General features: G+C 45.1%; 1 protein-coding gene across 1 annotated transcript; it reads right to left on the bottom strand.

Moving 5' to 3' along the window:
• Positions 1-1,794: 1,794 nt before the first annotated feature.
• On the bottom strand, positions 1,795-17,801 carry LOC110504598 (stanniocalcin-2). Its single transcript, XM_021583359.3, has 4 exons — positions 17,418-17,801; positions 9,160-9,302; positions 5,941-6,152; positions 1,795-5,624 (listed from the first exon to the last, which is right to left on the bottom strand). Exons 1-4 carry the CDS (start codon positions 17,554-17,556, stop codon positions 5,258-5,260), a joined length of 861 nt encoding a protein of 286 aa, XP_021439034.1. The 5' UTR covers positions 17,557-17,801; the 3' UTR covers positions 1,795-5,257.
• Positions 17,802-20,672: the final 2,871 nt, after the last annotated feature.

Raw genomic sequence — 20,672 nt, 5'->3', positions numbered from 1 at the left:
CCTGGTTAGAGGGGAATCACCCACCTGGTGTCCCAGGTCTAAATCAGACCCTGGTTAGAGGGGAATCACCCACCTGGTGTCCCAGGTCTAAATCAGACCCTGGTTAGAGGGGAATCACCCACCTGGTGTCCCAGGTCTAAATCAGACCCTGGTTAGAGGGGAATCACCCACCTGGTGTCCCAGGTCTAAATCAGACCCTGGTTAGAGGGGAATCACCCACCTGGTTTCCCAGGTCTAAATCAGACCCTGGTTAGAGGGGAATCACCCACCTGGTGTCCCAGGTCTAAATCAGACCCTGGTTAGAGGGGAATCACCCACCTGGTGTCCCAGGTCTAAATCAGACCCTGGTTAGAGGGGAATCACCCACCTGGTGTCCCAGGTCTAAATCAGACCTGGTTAGAGGGGAATCACCCACCTGGTGTCCCAGGTCTAAATCAGACCCTGGTTAGAGGGGAATCACCCACCTGGTCCCAGGTCTAAATCAGACCCTGGTTAGAGGGGAATCACCCACCTGGTGTCCCAGGTCTAAATCAGACCCTGGTTAGAGGGGAATCACCCACCTGGTGTCCCAGGTCTAAATCAGCCCCTGGTTAGAGGGGAATCGCCCACCTGGTGTCCCAGGTCTAAATCAGCCCCTGGTTAGAGGGGAATCGCCCACCTGGTGTCCCAGGTCTAAATCAGACCCTGGTTAGAGGGGAATCACCCACCTGGTGTCCCAGGTCTAAATCAGACCCTGGTTAGAGGGGACCAATGAAATATAGCAGTGGGACCAGCTTTGAGTTCCATTAGAATTTGAGGGTGAAGTGCGGTGTAGGCTGATAGTTAGGTGGTTTGTATTGCCCATGACAAAGATATTTTCACAGGCTTAAATTTTTCTGTGTTTTTGTGATAAATATTAGAAAGTGAAATTTAAGTTCATTTTCTTGTGTACATGAATGTATTTTGAATTGTGAGACAGCTAGTTTGTTTGTTTCTGTAGTTCTGATACTGTAAGATCTGATAACTTCACAATAACATTTTAAAGGTGTAAGGGGGTATTTAAAGGTGTAATCAAATCACAGATGGTCGCATTTCTGTGTGACATGCCTCTTTTCACAACAATGGGTCCAACTGATTCTGAAAAGTATGATTGTGCAGTATGTGGTTTGCCCTGAAGGAGGCGCTATCACACAATATTACACTATAATGATCGGGCACGTTCAGCACGACACAAGTTTTAAAACGTTCAGATAGAAATATGTTACGTAGAACAAACATGCTCCTCCGACCTGTAGAACAAGGAATCATGTCTGCTCTATTCATGGCGTTACTATCTGCAATGTTTGACAACTGAACGTTGACCTGGTGTTGAAGAATACATTAATTGTAGCTGAGAAAGTCCACCGTCAGTCTCTTGTGCATTCAAATAATTCCTTGTCTTATCTATGTGGTATGCATATTTTTCAATGTATCTTTCTGGATAGTCGTGTCAATATTATCTAAGTGGAAATAATTCCTCTGAATTGTTGTCATGCCACGCAGTTCATTTTTTTTTTTTTTACCTTTATTTAACCAGGCAAGTCAGTTAAGAACAAATTCTTATTTTCAATGACGGCCTGGGAACAGTGGGTTAACTGCCTGTTCAGGGGCAGAACGACAGATTTGTACCATGTCAGCTCGGGGGTTTGAACTCGCAACCTTCCGGTTACTAGTCCAACGCTCTAACCACTAGGCTACCCTGCCGCCCCTGTCATGATCAGAGCTACCTACTGAACACACAAAACCTTGATGACTAAAACACAGTGTACAAAAATATCCACAAAAAAAGTCACTTTTAATGATAACAAGATACATTTCTGTTGATTTTGATTTCAGAGTTTCATAGTACTGTTTGTATACACATTATCAGACACGTGAAGTAAAACCATACCAGACTACATTCTGCAAGGTCATTCTGATGCCCAACTGGGGGTGTAGAGGAAGTGATGTGCTGTATGGAACACTGAGAAACAAGGAGTAGGAATCCCTGTCAGTCTATTTCTCCTGGAACACAAAATGGAGAACATAGTGACAGAGTATGGAACAGATGGTCACTTACAGTCATTTACATTCTTAATAGAGTTACACACCTGGTGCCCAAAGAAGTCAATAAACTGCAATAGGTTGTCACATCATCTGAATAGGAATAGGGGGTCGTCAGGATAGCATGACTGGCCAACAGACACCTCAGAACTACAAGAAGAGGTGGAAGAAGGAACAGGGAGGACGTGGACGAGAGAAATCTAGAAATTGTGTCTCCTCAGGAACCGTTGACTGTAGTTCTCATCCTCCTTTCCCCTTCATCTCTCTCTCTCCCCGTGCGGCCGGCCAGCTCTTGGCTGTAGCTCAGAGGTATTCTCTGGTGGCCTTGGTAAATATACAATTTAGAATAACAGCGGACTGAGCCCCAAAGTGTGGACCCAATGGCACCCTATTCCCTATATGGTGCACTACTTTTGACCAGTGCTCATAGCACTACTATTGACCAGGGCCCATAGTAGTGCACTATGTAGGGAATAGGGTGCCATTTTAGCATTTTAGCATAGGACTCTGGAAAGGAAGAGAGAGAGAGGGGGCAAGAACAGAACGGGTTCATACCACCTCCTCTACCACCTCCTCCTCCTCTACCTCCCCTGGTCTGACCTGGTGATTATACAGGAAGACACTGTTGATTGGCTGCTTCCGGTTACTTGATTGCATACAACGCTTTGATGGCAGAAAGCACAATATTTGTGTTATCTCCCTAGGGTAATGCCTAAGCGTTTAGCTCAGTGGGCTTTCATAGTCTTGTGGTGTCACGTTAGTGTACAGACTGTCTTCAGTTAGAGTGGTGAGTCTGGAGATGGCTTCAGCTGTACAGCAATCAGTGGTATCATCAGAACCACACCTGTCAATCAATCAATCAATCATACTAATCAATCATACTAATCAATCAATCAATCAATCAATCACACTAGTGATGCTTGCTGAGATGCAGTTACTGGGGTGCTACTGTCTGTAGGACTGTCTGTAGCGTTGTCTGTAGCACTGTCTGTAGCATGTCTGTAGCGTGTCTGTAGCGTGTCTGTAGCGTGTCTGTAGCGTGTCTGTAGGACTGTCTGTAGCACTGTCTGTAGCGTGTCTGTAGGACTGTCTGTAACACTGTCTGTAGCATGTCTGTAGCATGTCTGTAGCACTGTCTGTAGGACTGTCTGTAGCGTGTCTGTAGCACTGTCTGTAGCGTGTCTGTAGGACTGTCTGTAGCACTGTCTGTAGGACTGCCTGTAGCATGTCTGTAGGACTGTCTGTAGGACTGCCTGTAGTGGGTCTGTAGGACTGCCTGTAGCATGTCTGTAGCCTGTCTGTAGGACTGTCTGTAGGACTGCCTGTAGCATGTCTGTAGCACTGTCTGTAGCATGTCTGTAGCATGTCTGTAGGACTGCCTGTAGCGTGTCTGTAGCATGTCTGTAGCATGTCTGTAGCATGTCTGTAGCACTGTTTGTAGCGTGTCTGTGGGACTGTCTGTAGCATGTCTGTGGGACTGCCTGAAGCGTGTCTGTAGGACTGTCTGCTGCGTGTCTGTGGGACTGTCTGTAGCGTGTCTGTAGCGTGTCTGTGGGACTGTCTGTAGCGTGTCTGTAGGACCGTCTACTGCGTTCCTATAGGACTGTCTGTAGCGTGTCTGTAGGACTGTCTGTAGCGTGTCTGTAGCGTGTCTGTAGGACTGTCTGTAGCATGTCTGTAGGACTGTCTGTTTGAATGTCTGCGAGTCTGTTCCCACAACAACAGAAATGTTTGTACCTAAGAGTCCAATAAAAGTTTCAATAATTCATCTTTAAACCGAATCAATTGAAAATCACCTTTGAATTGTTCTAGTGCTACTTACTGTACGACATTGTCACCCCAGTCGAGTGAACTCTAGTAAACCTCAGCATCACAGAGAGGAGTCACTACACATGGAACCAGCATGTTGAGGCACCTGGATGCATTAGCACATTAGCTGAGATCAGAGGAGGATTTTCTGAGATAACTAAACCTACGCTATGTCTGCAACCCAATTGGCCCAATTGGCCCTGGTCAAAAGCAGTGCACTTGGTAGGGAATAGGGTGCTATTTGAGACACAGTATGCATATGCTGCTACAGACAGACACTGTGTTCTGGGTGCCCTAATAGTAGGAATCCTAACGATGGAACTGGCCATCGGAAAATGTACCAGTTTGTTTACTTTGCCATGGTAACCCAACCTCATGCACTACAAGCCATATGTGCCAGAACTGGGCTTCAAAACCTGTACAGTTTGTATTTAATCATCATCATCAAGTATCATCATCATCAAGTATCTAGTATTATAATACTAACAACACATTCCCACTTTGAAACAACAATGCTGAATGTTGCATATCTACAGATGGGTGGTGATGAAGTCTGGTGTGGTATACAACAGAACACACCATGTACTATAATCTTATATGGTGACTATATTTATACATGTTCATACTGTATAAATATAGATATGTATATTTCTATGTACATTTGGATATTTAAACATTGCATAAAGAATAAAATAAATAATACAAATATAATCAGAAGTTACAGTGAGTATGATTTGAGAAACGCTATATTAGAGCCCAAGAAGTCCTAACACTTAACACAAATAAAATCAGGATAATAATACTAAACAGAAACAACATCGTGGACTACAATCTGGAGTAACTGAACGAGCTACACCAAGTTACCCTGCAGATGTACCATTTGGGACTTCTGAAATGACTGGAGAGGAGAGGGGGAGAGAGGGATAGAGGACGGAGAGAGGGATAGAGGACGGAGAGAGGGATAGAGGACGGAGAGAGGGATAGAGGACAGAGAGAGGGAGAGAGGACAGAGAGAGGGATAGAGGACGAAGAGAGGGATAGAGGACGGAGAGAGGGATAGAGGACGGAGAGAGGGAGAGAGGACGGAGAGAGGGAGAGAGGACGGAGAGAGGGATAGAGGACGGAGAGAGGGATAGAGGACGGAGAGAGGGATAGAGGACGGAGAGAGGGATAGAGGACAGAGAGAGGGAGAGAGGACGGAGAGAGCGAGAGAAAGAGAGAGTGAGTCTGTGTATGTGTGTAGATGTGTGTGTTCTTGCATGTACAACAGTATCTGTCTATGTGTATGTCTGTGTGTGTGTATGTGTGTGTGTGTGTGTGTGGGGGGGGGGGCTATGATGGTGACACGGTCAGGGAGGGCTCTGGATAGTTAGGGTTCAATGTCTCTTCACCTCCGGATGTCTGTGGCCTCAGAGCCTTCCTGCTCCGCCGCCACCCCAGCCTCGGGGCTCTGTCGACGGGGACCCTGGCTGCGGCTGCGGGGGTGGGCGTTGAAGCCGCCTTTACTGGGCTTGTCCTTGTCCCCCTGTCGGGGGGGTCTGGGGTGGTCTGGCTCGGAGTGGGGGGACCTGTGGCGGCGGTGGTCGGGGGAGGCGGGGGCCTGACCAGGAGGGGGGGTGAGGGAAGAGCAGACACTCAGGCTGTCACAGAGAGCCCCCCAGTTCTGCTCACACTGCAGCCGGACGCTCCTGGTTAAGGCCTCCTTCACCTCTTCCCCACAGCTCAGTAGGATGTTGACCAGCTCCACATACGGCCTGTGGGTAGGAGAGAGACAGAGAGAGAGAGAGAGATATCATGGGATTATTATACTATTATATGAATATAGGGCTGCACATCCACAGCTTGGTATGGGTGGTTTACCTTCTAGGTAAGTCAAAATGGGAAGAGGCAGAGAGAAGAGTAGAAAGAGGTAGAGAAAGGCAGAGAGAGTGATGGAGAGGGAGGAAGAGACAGACAAAGGGTCAGAGAGAAAGAGAGACATAGTACTTCTCACCCTTTAGGGAAGAGAAGAAGGGATGATACGGAGAGAGGGAGAGAAAAAAACACACTGATGAATGCCTACATCCTCACCCTTTAGGGAAAAGGTCCTGGAAGTGGATCATCTCCACCATGACAGCAACGTTCTGCTTGGCTGCAGAACACAGGTTGTGTCTGAGGTAACACTCTCTCTGCAGCTGGAACACCATCTCTTTAATGGCCAGGCACTTCCTGCTGATGCAGCTGAACTTGTGTCTCAAGCCGTGGGCCATGCACTTCAGAGCATCCTTGATGAACGACTTACCCTAAACACACACAGTAGATATAGAACACTCAACCCTAACCCAAACAGAACTATAGAACACTTAACCCTAACCCTAACAGAACTATAGAACACTCAACCCTAACCCTTACCCTAAACACACAGACATGTAGAACACTAAATCCTAACCCTAACAGAACTATAGAACACTTAACCCTAACCCTAACAGACATATAGAACACTCAACCCTAACAGAACTATAGAACACTCAACCCTAACCCTAACAGAACTACACAACATTCAATCCTAACCCTAACAGAACTATAGAACACTCAATGCTAACCCTAACAGACATATAGAACACTCAACCCTAACACTAACAGACATATAGAACACCTAACCTTTACAGAACTATAGAACACTCAAACCTAACCCTAACAGAACTATAGAACACTCAATGCTAACCCTAACAGAACTATAGAACACTCAATGCTAACCCTAACAGAACTATAGAACACTCAACCTTAACCCTAACAGAACTATGGAACACTCAACCCTAACCCTTACAGACATATAGAGCACTCAACCCTAACACTAACAGACATATAGAACACTCAACCCTAACACTAACAGACATATAGAACACCTAACCTTTACAGAACTATACAACACTCAAACCTAACCCTAGCATACATATAGAACACTCAAACCTAACCATAACAGAACTATAGAACACTCAACCTTAACCCTAACAGAACTATAGAACACTCAACCCTAACCCTTACAGACATATAGAGCACTCAACCCTAACACTAACAGAACTATAGAACACTCAACCCTAACCCTTACAGACATATAGAACACTCAACCCTAACCCTAACAGAAATATAGAACACTCAACCCTAACCCTAACCCTAACAGAACTATAGAACACTCAATCCTAACCCTAACATAACTATAGAACACTCAACCCTAAACCTAACAGATATATAGAACACTCAAACCTAACCCTAACAGATATATAGAACACTCAACCCTAACCCTAATAGACATATAGAACACTCAATCCTAACCCTAACAGAACTATAGAACACTCAACGCTAACCCTAACAGAACTATAGAACACTCAACCCTAACAGAACTATAGAACACTCAATCCTAACCCCAACAGATATATAGAACACTCCACCCTAACCCTTACAGACATATAGAACACTCAACCCTAACAGAACTATGGAACACTCAAACCTGACCCTAACAGAAATATAGAACACTCAACCATTAATGATTGTACTTAACATGTATTTTACAGCAACGACCTTGGGAATAGATGCAAGGGAGAGGAGAGTGGTTGAATTGACCAATTGGAAGCTGGGGATTATTGGATTGGTTGATTGTGCTGTACCAATAAAAACCTGCTAACCCCTGAACATACAGTGCATTCGAAAAGTATTCAGACCCCTTGACTTTTTCCACATTTTGTTACGTTACAGACCTATTCTAAAATTGATTAAAAAAAAAAAATCCTCATCAATATACACACAATACCTTATAATGACAAAAAAAAAAGAAGTTTAAAAAAATATATTTTTGCAAATGTATTACAAATAAAAAACTGAAATATCACATTTACATACAGTACCAGTCAAAGTTTGGACACATCTACTCATTCAAGGGTTTTTCTTTATTTTTACTATTTTCTACATTGTAGAATAATCGTGAAGATATCAAAATGTTGAAATAACACATATGGAATCACATAATAACCAAAAAAGTGTTAAACAAATCAAAATATATTTGATATTCTTCAAAGTAGCCACCCTTTGCCTTGATGACAGCTTTGCAGACTCTTGGGATGTGTGCTTAGGGTTGTTGTCCTGTTGGAAGGTGAACCTTCGCCCCAGTCTGAGGCCTGATTGGTAGAGTGCTGTAGATATGGTTGTCCTTCTGGAAGGTTCTCTCATCTCCACAGAGGAGTTCTGGAGCTCTGTCAGAGTGACCATTGGGTTCATGGTCGGCACCCTGACCAAGGCCCTTCTCCCCCAATTGCTCAGTTTGACTGGGCTAGCAGCTCTAGGAAGAGTCTTGGTGGTTCCAAACTTCCTCCGTTTAAGAATGATGGAGACCACTCTGTGCTTGGGGACCTTCAATGCTGCATATATTTTTTTGTACCCTTCCCCAGATCTGTGCCTCAACTCAATCCTGTCTCTCAGCACTATGGACAATTCCTTCGACCTCATGGCTTGGTTTTTGCTCTGACATGCATTGTCAACTGTGGGGACTTATATAGAAAGGAGTGTGCCTTTCCAAACCATGTCCAATCAATTGCATTTTTTTTCACCTTTATTTAACCAGGTAGGCTAGTTGAGAACAAGTTCTCATTTACAACTGCGACCTTACCACAGGTGTTCTCCAATCAAGTTGTTGAAACATCTCAAGGATGATCAATGGAAACAGGATGCACCTGAGCTCAATTTGGAATAGCATAGCAAAGGGTCTGAATACTCATGTAAATAAGAGTTTTTATACATTTGATACATAAAAACCTGTTTTGACTTTGTCACTATAGGGTATGGTGTGTAGATTGATGAGGATGTTTTATTTATTTAATCTATTTTAGAATAAAGCTGTAACGTAAGAAAATGTGGTAAAAGTGAAGGGGTTTGAATACTTTCTGAATGCACTGTAGATGTTCTAGTTGTAGGATGGTTAGAACTCCTTCTGATGGCCCAGTGAGAGGCCGGGACAGAGGCTGTTCTACCCGTCTGACAGGGGATCTGGCTCGGCATGGTGCCAGCTGGCTACCCCTGGCCCTGGAGCCCTCTGCCCTGACACACAGAGACCTGACCTCCGTGGGAGAGGGAAGAGAATTGGGGCACACAAACACATTCGAATGCACATGTTGGCAAACACACTCAATAAATCCATGTGTGCACTAACATACACGCATGTACACACACACACATGTAGACTTAAACAAACACACACACACACACACACACACACACACACACACACACACACACACACACACACACAGAGTGCCTTACCTGGGAATCAAACTTTCCGGCGTTGTGTAGGAAGGTCAGACAGATCTCCTGCAGGCCTCTGATCTCACAGGAGTTGTTCTCAAAACACTCAAACACACCGCAGCCCACATCTCCTGCACTCACCAGACAGTGCTGGATCTCAGCTGGAGCGAGAGAGAGATGGAGAGAGAGTTGTCACTGACACTTACAGTCTACTATCAAGCATCAACCTCTATCCCCATTACATGTAATGATACAGGCCATGGTCTTAAGCATGGTCTCAGAGCTGGTATTTCCTTTTTATCCCTAAACTGTTATTTCCTTGTTGTCTCAGAGCTATTATTTCCTTGTTGTCTCAGAGCTGTTATTTCCTTGTTGTCTCATAGCTGTTATTTCCTTGTTGTCTCATAGCTGTTATTTCCTTGTTGTCTCAGAGCTGTTATTTCCTTGTTGTCTCAGAGCTGTTATTTCCTTGTTGTCTCAGAGCTGTTATTTCCTTGTTGTCTCAGAGCTGTTATTTCCTTGTTGTCTCAGAGCTATTATTTCCTTGTTGTCTCAGAGCTGTTATTTCCTTGTTGTCTCAGAGCTGTTATTTCCTTGTTGTCTCAGAGCTGTTATTTCCTTGTTGTCTCAGAGCTATTATTTCCTTGTTGTCTCAGAGCTATTATTTCCTTGTTGTCTCAGAGCTGTTATTTTCTTGTTGTCTCAGAGCTGTTATTTCCTTGTTGTCTCAGAGCTGTTATTTCCTTGTTGTCTCAGAGCTGTTATTTCCTTGTTGTCTCAGAGCTGTTATTTCCTTGTTGTCTCAGAGCTATTATTTCCTTGTTGTCTCAGAGCTGTTATTTCCTTGTTGTCTCAGAGCTGTTATTTCCTTGTTGTCTCAGAGCTGTTATTTCCTTGTTGTCTCAGAGCTATTATTTCCTTGTTGTCTCAGAGCTATTATTTCCTTGTTGTCTCAGAGCTGTTATTTCCTTGTTGTCTCAGAGCTATTATTTCCTTGTTGTCTCAGAGCTGTTATTTCCTTGTTGTCTCAGAGCTGTTATTTCCTTGTTGTCTCAGAGCTGTTATTTCCTTGTTGTCTCAGAGCTATTATTTCCTTGTTGTCTCAGAGCTATTATTGCCTTGTTGTCTCAGAGCTGTTATTTCCTTGTTGTCTCAGAGCTGTTATTTCCTTGTTGTCTCAGAGCTATTATTTCCTTGTTGTCTCAGAGCTATTATTGCCTTGTTGTCTCAGAGCTATTATTTCCTTGTTGTCTCATAGCTGTTATTTCCTTGTTGTCTCAGAGCTGTTATTTCCTTGTTGTCTCAGAGCTGTTATTTCCTTGTTGTCTCAGAGCTGTTATTTCCTTGTTGTCTCAGAGCTGTTATTTCCTTGTTGTCTCAGAGCTGTTATTTCCTTGTTGTCACAGAGCTATTATTTCCTTGTTGTCTCATAGCTGTTATTTCCTTGTTGTCTCAGAGCTGTTATTTCCTTGTTGTCTCAGAGCTATTATTTCCTTGTTGTCTCAGAGCTGTTATTTCCTTGTTGTCTCAGAGCTATTATTTCCTTGTTGTCTCAGAGCTGTTATTTCCTTGTTGTCTCAGAGCTGTTATTTCCTTGTTGTCTCAGAGCTGTTATTTCCTTGTTGTCTCAGAGCTGTTGTTTTCTTGTTGTCTCAGAGCTGTTATTTCCTTGTTGTCTCAGAGCTGTTATTTCCTTGTTGTCTCAGAGCTGTTATTTCCTTGTTGTCTCAGAGCTGTTATTTCCTTGTTGTCTCAGAGCTGTTGTTTCCTTGTTGTCTCAGAGCTATTATTTCCTTGTGGTCTCAGAGCTGTTATTTCCTTGTTGTCTCAGAGCTGTTATTTCCTTGTTGTCTCAGAGCTGTTATTTCCTTGTTGTCTCAGAGCTGTTGTTTTCTTGTTGTCTCATAGCTGTTATTTCCTTGTTGTCTCAGAGCTGTTATTTCCTTGTTGTCTCAGAGCTGTTATTTCCTTGTTGTCTCAGAGCTGTTGTTTTCTTGTTGTCTCAGAGCTGTTATTTCCTTGTTGTCTCAGAGCTGTTATTTCCTTGTTGTCTCAGAGCTGTTGTTTTCTTGTTGTCTCAGAGCTGTTATTTCCTTGTTGTCTCAGAGCTGTTATTTCCTTGTTGTCTCAGAGCTGTTATTTCCTTGTTGTCTCAGAGCTGTTGTTTTCTTGTTGTCTCAGAGCTGTTATTTCCTTGTTGTCTCAGAGCTGTTATTTCCTTGTTGTCTCATAGCTGTTATTTCCTTGTAATCTTCTTTGTAACTTTCTAACCTATGGTTATGTTAGTAGAGTAAGAGTTCTAGGCCCCTTTTCTCAAATACAGACCCCCCCCCTCCTTTGTCCATGCGTAACAAACAAAATATGTATTTCATGTTTTCATCATTTCCCACCAGGTGACTCTCTGGCCAATCAGTAACATTAATCATTCAGTTAGGGAGAGGAAAAGAAGGAACAGTACTTAGGTCTGGACATCCAGGCTGAGATTTGAATTCCCATGGCAGAGAGACTGGCTCCTATGTGGACCCTGGTCCAAAGTAGTGCACCATATAGGAAACAGGGTGTCATTTGGGATGCTCCCTCTTTCTACTGTCAGTGTAGTAGATACATACTAAACCAGCCTCCAGGCTTCAGCGTCAGAGATAAGAAAACAACATCTCTCCTCTTCTCTCCACAGAGAGAGACAGACCAGAGGGGTGTGCAGATGAATGCATGGTGACAGAGAGATTATTACTGTGTCATTCTGCGTCAAAATACATCTGCATTGCCTGGCGTGAGGATAGGAGGGGATGCTGCACTGCAGATACCAATACAGCGTTGGGTATTACAGGAGAACATACCAACGCAGAAGTCATTACTATTGTGCCTTTAGTCAACCGGTGTCAGTTTTCCTGGTATTAAACAAGCATGTAGATGAGTGACTGTGTATTAGTTTATATATAATTAGTCTTTCCTGTCTGTGCTGCCAGGTACACATATTTGACACCCTTCAACTTTTCACAGGATCTTTCTAAGTGACTAACTGGCCGGGCTGCTGTGGAGAGATGGACTAGACTGGTGACTGGACTGGAGCGGACAGGTGATTGGACTGAAGTAGACAGGTGACTGGACTGAAGTAGACAGGTGATTGGACTGAAGTAGACAGGTGATTGGACTGAAGTAGACAGGTGATTGGACTGAAGTAGACAGGTGACTGGACTGAAGTAGACAGGTGATTGGACTGAAGTAGACAGGTCATTGGACTGAAGTAGACAGGTGATTGGACTGAAGTAGACAGGTGATTGGACTGAAGTAGACAGATGACTGGACTGAAGTAGACAGATGACTGGACTGAAGTAGACAGGTGATTGGACTGAAGTAGACAGGTGATTGGACTGAAGTAGACAGGTGATTGGACTGAAGTAGACAGATGATTGGACTGAAGTAGACAGGTGACTGGACTGAAGTAGACAGATGATTGGACTGAAGTAGACAGGTGACTGGACTGAAGTAGACAGGTGATTGGACTGAAGTAGACAGGTGATTGGACTGAAGTAGACAGATGATTGGACTGAAGTAGACAGGTGACTGGACTGAAGTAGACAGATGATTGGACTGAAGTAGACAGGTGACTGGACTGAAGTAGACAAGTGATTGGACTGAAGTAGACAGGTGATTGGACTGAAGTAGACAGGTGACTGGACTGAAGTAGACAGGTGATTGGACTGAAGTAGACAGGTGATTGGACTGAAGTAGACAGGTGATTGGACTGAAGTAGACAGATGATTGGACTGAAGTAGACAGGTGACTGGACTGAAGTAGACAGATGATTGGACTGAAGTAGACAGGTGACTGGACTGAAGTAGACAAGTGATTGGACTGAAGTAGACAGGTGATTGAACTGGTGACTGAACAGGTGACTGACCTGGACTAGACAGTGTTCCTGTCCCTATACTGCACTATAGAAGATAGAGTGGGACACATACAATGTTTCATAATGCAGCCCAATGTGACATGACTCTGGTAAGACCAGTGGTTGATGTTTACATTGAAACCGGAGTATCCAAATATACAGAGGAGAAGATGTGAAACAGTGCAGTCCAGGGCTGTAGTAGGTTGGCAGTTGGCATCACCCTTGGGCCTCTCGCTGTCCATGTAACTCAGTTGGTAGAGCATGACACTTGCAACGCCAGGGCTGTAGTAGGTTGGCAGTTGGCATCACCCTTGGGCCTCTCGCTGTCCATGTAACTCAGTTGGTAGAGCATGACGCTTGCAACGCCAGGGCTGTAGTAGGTTGGCATCACCCTTGGGCCTCTCGCTGTCCATGTAACTCAGTTGGTAGAGCATGACGCTTGCCACGCCAGGGCTGTGGGCTCAATTCCCACGGGGGATCAGCATGACAAATGTATGTACTCACTCCAGTAAGTGGCTCTGGATAAGAGCATCTGCTAAATGACTCAAATGTAGATGTTATACAATCTTATACAACGCCTGGCCAGTGGCAGCCAAGGAGGACAGGAATAAAACAAATGATAGTGGACCGAAATGAAATGACCAGGAGAGTGGGAAATGTCTGCCTGTTAACCCCAAATGGTAGGATATTTAGAGAGGCCTTCCCTTTGGCTCCAGTCTAAGGCGCAGCGGTCTAAGGCACTGCATCTCAGTGCTAGAGGCGTCACTACAGACCCTGGTTCGATTCCAGGCCGTGATTGGGAGTCCCATAGGGCGGTGCACAATTGGACCAGTGTCGTCCGGGTTAGGGTTTGGCAGGGGTAAGCCGTCATTGTAAACAATAATTTGTTCTTAACTGACTTGCCTAGTTAAATAATGTATAGTGTACATGGTACATGGTGTTAGGCTACACATGGCACACGGTGTTAGGCTACACATGGCACACGTTGTTAGGCTACACATGGCACACGGTGTTAGGCTACACATGGCACACGGTGTTAGGCTACACATGGCACACGGTGTTAGGCTACACATGGCACACAAACTTCTGTAATCAGAAGACCCACAGAGAGAGTGAGTCCCCATCATCTCACTCTCCTCTCCTCCAGTCATCTCCCTCTCCTCTCCTCCACTCATCTCCCTCTCCTCTCCTCCAGTCATCTCCCTCTCCTCTCCTCCACTCATCTCCCTCTCCTCTCCTCCAGTCATCTCCCTCTCCTCTCCTCCACTCATCTCTCATCTCCCTCTCCTCTCCTCCAGTCATCTCCCTCTCCTCTCCTCCAGTCATCCCCCTCTCCTCTCCTCCAGTCATCTCCCTCTCCTCTCCTCCAGTCATCCCCCTCTCCTCTCCTCCAGTCATCTCCCTCTCCTCTTCTCCAGTCATCCCCCTCTCCTCCAGTCATCTCCCTCTCCTCTCCTCCAGTCATCCCCCTCTCCTCCAGTCATCTCCCTCTCCTCTCCTCCAGTCATCTCCCTCTCCTCTCCTCCAGTCATCTCCCTCTCCTCTCCTCCAGTCATCTCCCTCTCCTCTCCTCCAGTCATCTCCCTCTCCTCTCCTCCAGTCATCTCCCTCCTCTTCTCCAGTCATCCCCCTCTCCTCCAGTCATCTCCATCTCCTCTCCTCCAGTCATCTCCCTCTCCTCTCCTCCAGTCACTGCCACTGAGGCATTCAGTACACATGGGATAGAACCAATTACTATACTGGTATGGTATTCCATATAGGCCAATCTTGAAAGGGTTAGCATGTTTTAGACATCATAGGATATATGAGTCTTGGACATACAGCATGTGTCTTAGTTGGAGATATGCATTAATATACCTAGAGCAAATCACTGGAAGTGTCATATTTGATAGCCTAGGCAGATTAATCTCAGGAGCCCTCCGGTCAGAGTAAATAAAGAATTAAAGCAACAAATTTACTTGAGAAATGATGCTTGTCAACAAGGACTGCTCTGTTGGGGGGAGGTGTGTGTGTGTGTGTGGGTGTGTGTGCGTGCGTGTGCGTGTGCGCGTGCGGTGTGAGTGAGTGAGTGAGTGAGAGAGAGAGAGAGAGAGAGAGAGAGAGAGAGAGAGAGAGAGAGAGAGAGAGAGAGAAAAAAGGGTATGTAGTCACTGGGTTTAACTTTGGTGCGCTGCAGGAAAATGAGCTGCTCTCTCGGCAGCGAGTGCTTGTGTTGGCGTTTACACGGGAATGTGCCTGGCTCGTCCGAGTTGGCCGCAACGTGCATTGAATTACACAGTGGTGTGGGACTCTGACTGACTGAGGGACTCTACTGTGCAGAGCTGCATCAGGGCTGTCCCTGCAACTACAAGGATTAGAAACCCTTCCATTCTCGTGATTTTTATATTGAATAAGAGATATAAGTATTTATTTCATAACATTGGTTATTTTGCATAGACCGTAGGCCTTTCTTAAGGGACTAGGATTCCTGTTATGAATGCGGAACATCAGCCCTGCATGAGGCGATTGCATCATTCCCTATCAGCATGCTTTGTAGGAGCCTAACAATCAACAGTTAACGCCTGGAGTCCACTGTAAGGGCTCAGACACCAAAAGCGTTTGCTGGACAAGAGTACTTAACATCTTTGAACGTAATTTGCGAACCGATTTTACATGTAGACTCGTGTGAAAAATCTCGGCAGTCAGACGTTTGTAGCGGGTGTCCCTAAAACACAGCGCGCTGAATGATCGGCAGTTGAACACTAGATCCAGATTAGGTGCGATGTGTGCGAGCCTTAAAGCGGTTACCATGAATTTCACAGTATTTTACAGGCAGCTAGGTGGCGAGTAAAATGCTGTATCTCATATTACATTACTGTAATACTATTGACTGCATTATACTTAAGCAATAAGGCCCGATGGGATGTGGTATATGGTCAATATACCACAGCTAAGGGCTGTTCTTAGGCACAACACAAAGTGGTCATATACCACAAACCCCTGAAGTGCCTTATTGCTATTAAAAACTGGTTACCAACGTCATTAGAGCAGTAAAAGTACATGTTTTGTAAAACCCTTGGTATAGTCTGATATACCACGACTGTCAGCCAATCAGCATTCAGAGTATGCTACTTTAATCCGAATGAATGAATGACTAAATTAATTAATTAATGGATGAATGAAATTCATTGAGGGGAGGGGTTTGTATTTCACAGTATTTACTGTAATTACAAGGGATTTGTGCAAGCAGGTTGGCCACTTGATAAAATGTCTAAACATTATATTAATTAATATTTTGTGTTTTATATCAATTGCACTTCTGGAAGCCTTAATAAAGGCTTTCAAACTGGCAACAACTACAGGGCAAAACAGACCAAACGGACTTGGTGAAATGCTCAACCATTTCATTTAAGACGCACTGCCACTCTAATATGGCCCCTATACATTTTAAATTGATTTGCCACTATAACCCAATAGGAGTTAAATTGGTACAGCATTCTCACTCACAGGTGCAACAAATATAGCATGTTACAAGGCACGCCTCAAAATATGTAAATAAGCCAGACACAACAATACCATTCCCCCACTAGTGGTCAAATGTGTTTGATGCTCCAGAGATACAGTAAAGCACTGTATTATATGGGGTGAAATTACAGTACCATTCAAAAATACAGCAATTTTTCACATAATGCACCATCATTTACATTATTCTGCAATTAAACATTTCAGAGTTGTATTTTATTTTACTGTTTAGAATACCTCAAATTACCTTATAAATTACAGTTTTCCATTACAGTGTAGCCTAGGCTCTATTGTAGCCACATGATAGTCACTCAACTGTGGTAGCTTGCTCATAGGCTAAGTCATTTTGCCAAGTTTGTTTCATTTAAATGCAAAACGCATACTGGTTGCCAATGGATCGGCTGGATGTTGGCTAACTTTGAACCAAGCACATTGTAACGAGCATACGCGGGAAAAAAAAACAACTCAAACGCGCACACGCACAAACACACACACCTAGAGGCGCTGCCATATACGTTATCTATCATGACCTACCTTGTGTCTGTCTATTAATAGTTTACTAACATATTGCATTTCTGTCACCCTGTATTTACAATATATCCCCTTTCTGGATCATCTGAAAAGGTAATCTCATCCATGATAAAGCCAGTATTTCGGTCAAGAAACAGATGAATGCAGAGGGAGAGAGAGAGAAATAACGTGTTCCTCGCTCCAAAATACACCGCGCTGAGGGCACGTGCACACAAGCATGCGGTCCCGCTCGCGCAAATGTATCCCACTGATCTGTATTCTGATAACATAATTTCAACATCGACCCACTTCCCATACCAAATCCGTCAGCATTCTCTCTCTCTCTCTCTCTCTGCGCGTGCGTGCTCTTTCTTACCTGTGTTCTGCAGAGACATCCGTCCTTTCTGGCTTGCCGGTTTCTCTGACGGGTTGTCATGAACATCGATATTATCCAATCCCACCACTTGCTCCAAAAGTGACAAAACCAGCAGCACTATTGCAAATTTAAACAACATTTCTGCCTCTATCTGTGAAGACCAGTATGTACCTGTGCTAAAGTCTGCCTTCCCTCTGCTCTGAGACAATGATGCAGTGTTGTATCGGAAACGCGCCGGTCCAACCAGCCAGTCTGCTCTCTGTCTGTCTGTCTGTAACTCAGTAGCACTCACGGCTGTAGACTGTATTCAGGCGGGCAGCGCAGAGAGTGAGACAGAAAGAGAGAGTGAGCGCTGGGACAGCAGGGATGCTGCCTATATTTCCCAGAGCCCGGGCGGGTCGTCAATTTAGATGGAGTCAAGCAGGTGTTGTCAGCCAAGCTCAGCGACCAATCAGAGACGCAGACATCCACGTCCAAGGTTGAGATGGGAGTGTCCAGTGAAAGTCCCGTCTTGCCATAAAAGCTCCTCTTGTTAAAAAAAAAGCGTGTATGAGTAGGTGGTTATTTACTAGTGTTTGGCTAAGAAACCTGTCTCTTGTTGTTGCTTGCATCTGAGGAAAGAAAACATTTTTAAACAGACTTGTCAGAATCAAGTTGGCATGCCAACAGCTATTAGCCTACAATGTAATAACATATAATGATATTAACAGGACACATCTGTTGTGGTTCGATTTATGTAATACTTTGAATAACATATTGATGGATATAAGGTAAAACACTATTGGCAAATATTTTTTCCCACAACGTATGAGGAAACAGTGTATTGAGTGGTATTATATTGTTCCCATTGCTAGCCTTACTCTATTTTGGCTATAATATATTTGCTACTTTATTACATGTTTCTATTTATGAATTTGTTGTTAATTGCATTTGCACCATCCACTATGCCGATATGATGCACATTTCCTAATGGATCAGTCAGGTATTAACTCATGCATGTGCCCACTGTCTGTGCTTCCTCTCCAAGAGATCCTGTAGCTTAGTAAGAGTCAGGCTGAAGGATTCTGAACAGATTGTCATTGTCCATGCATACAGTACAGGGCATACTCTTCTTGCCCCACTTTCACTGAATTCACTCCTTTTACATACAGTCAATCAGTGGACTCCTGGTCACTGCAGGTGTTGGTGTTGTCCTGGAGACATGCATGAACTGGAAAGGTATGATGGGATTCTCATCAAACACACACTGAGAGACCCATATCTGAGACTGTCTGGTATGGTGCACCATCATGCCAGGGCCAAGACAATAAGGGAAGTGAAGAGAGGAGGAAATGAGGAGGAGGAGAAGAAGAGGGGACAAGAGCAGGAGAAGAGAGAGGTGATGAGAAGAAAGGAGAGGAGAACAGAAGAGGATATAAGAAAAGGAATGGGAGGAGACGATAAGAGGAACGGGAGGAGGGGATAAGAGGATAAGAGGAACGGGAGGAAAGGATAAGAGGAATGGGAGGAGACGATAAGAGGAACGGGAGGAGGGGATAAGGGGATAATAGGAACGGGAGGAGAGGATAAGAGGAACGGGAGGAGACGATAAGAGGAACGTGAGGAGGGGATAAGAGGATAAGAGGAACGGGAGGAGAGGATAAGAGGAACGGGAGGAGAGGATAAGAGGAACGGGAGGAGAGGATAAGAGAACGGGAGGAGAGGATAAGAGGAACGGGAGGAAAGGATAAGAGGAACGGGAGGAGAGGATAAGAGGAACGGGAGGAGAGGATAAGAGGCACGGGAGGATAGGATAAGAGGAACGGGAGGATAGGATAAGAAGAACGGGAGATTAGGATAAGAGGAACGGGAGGAGAGGATAAGAGGCACGGGAGGATAGGATAAGAGGAACGGGAGGAGAGGATAAGAGGAACGGGAGGATAGGATAAGAGGAACGGGAGGAGAGGATAAGAGGAACGGGAGGAGAGGATAAGAGGAACGGGAGTAGAGGATAAGAGGAACGGGAGGAGAGGATAAGAGAAACGGGAGGATAGGATAAGAGGAACGGGAGGAGAGGATAAGAGGAACGGGAGGAGAGGATAAGAGGAACGGGAGGATAGGATAAGAGGAACGGAAGGAGAGGATAAGAAGAACGGGAGGATAGGATAAGAGGAACGGGAGGAGAGGATAAGAGGAACGGGAGGATAGGATAAGAGGAACGGGAGGAGAGGATAAGAGGAACGGGAGGAGAGGATAAGAGGAACGGGAGTAGAGGATAAGAGGAACGGGAGGAGAGGATAAGAGAACGGGAGGAGAGGATAAGAGGAATGGGAGGAGACGATAAGAGGAACGGGAGGAGGGGATAAGGGGATAATAGGAACGGGAGGAGAGGATAAGAGGAACGGGAGGAGACGATAAGAGGAACGTGAGGAGGGGATAAGAGGATAAGAGGAACGGGAGGAGAGGATAAGAGGAACGGGAGGAGAGGATAAGAGGAACGGGAGGAGAGGATAAGAGAACGGGAGGAGAGGATAAGAGGAACGGGAGGAAAGGATAAGAGGAACGGGAGGAGAGGATAAGAGGAACGGGAGGAGAGGATAAGAGGCACGGGAGGATAGGATAAGAGGAACGGGAGGATAGGATAAGAAGAACGGGAGATTAGGATAAGAGGAACGGGAGGAGAGGATAAGAGGCACGGGAGGATAGGATAAGAGGAACGGGAGGAGAGGATAAGAGGAACGGGAGGATAGGATAAGAGGAACGGGAGGAGAGGATAAGAGGAACGGGAGGAGAGGATAAGAGGAACGGGAGTAGAGGATAAGAGGAACGGGAGGAGAGGATAAGAGAAACGGGAGGATAGGATAAGAGGAACGGGAGGAGAGGATAAGAGGAACGGGAGGAGAGGATAAGAGGAACGGGAGGATAGGATAAGAGGAACGGAAGGAGAGGATAAGAAGAACGGGAGGATAGGATAAGAGGAACGGGAGGAGAGGATAAGAGGAACGGAGGATAGGATAAGAGGAACGGGAGGAGAGGATAAGAGGAACGGGAGGATAGGATAAGAGGAACGGGAGGAGAGGATAAGAGGAACTGGAGGAGAGGATAAGAGGAACGGGAGTAGAGGATAAGAGGAACGGGAGGAGAGGATAAGAGAACGGGAGGAGAGGATTAAAGGAACGGGAGGAGAGGATAAGAGGAACGGGAGGAGAGGATAAGAGGAACGGGAGGAGAGGAGTGGATAAGAGGAACGGAGATGATAAGAGGAACGGGAGGAGA

This window comes from Oncorhynchus mykiss, chromosome 25 (genome assembly GCF_057628025.1).
Source record: "Oncorhynchus mykiss isolate SJ-2025 chromosome 25, ASM5762802v1, whole genome shotgun sequence".
NCBI classification, from domain to species: Eukaryota; Metazoa; Chordata; class Actinopteri; order Salmoniformes; family Salmonidae; genus Oncorhynchus; species Oncorhynchus mykiss.
Note: the sequence above shows the minus strand (reverse complement) of the source record. Positions and strands in the feature narration are given on the sequence as shown.

Coding starts and splice junctions, on each gene's coding strand:
- LOC110504598 (XM_021583359.3), bottom strand. CDS start 17,556: ATGTTGTTTAAATTTGCAATAGTGCTGCTGGTTTTGTCACTTTTGGAG. Junction 9,303..17,417: donor GATGTCTCTGCAGAACACAG/GTAAGAAAGAGC, acceptor CTCTCGCTCCAG/CTGAGATCCAGCACTGTCTG. Junction 5,625..5,940: donor CAGGACCTTTTCCCTAAAGG/GTGAGGATGTAG, acceptor TCCTACCCACAG/GCCGTATGTGGAGCTGGTCA.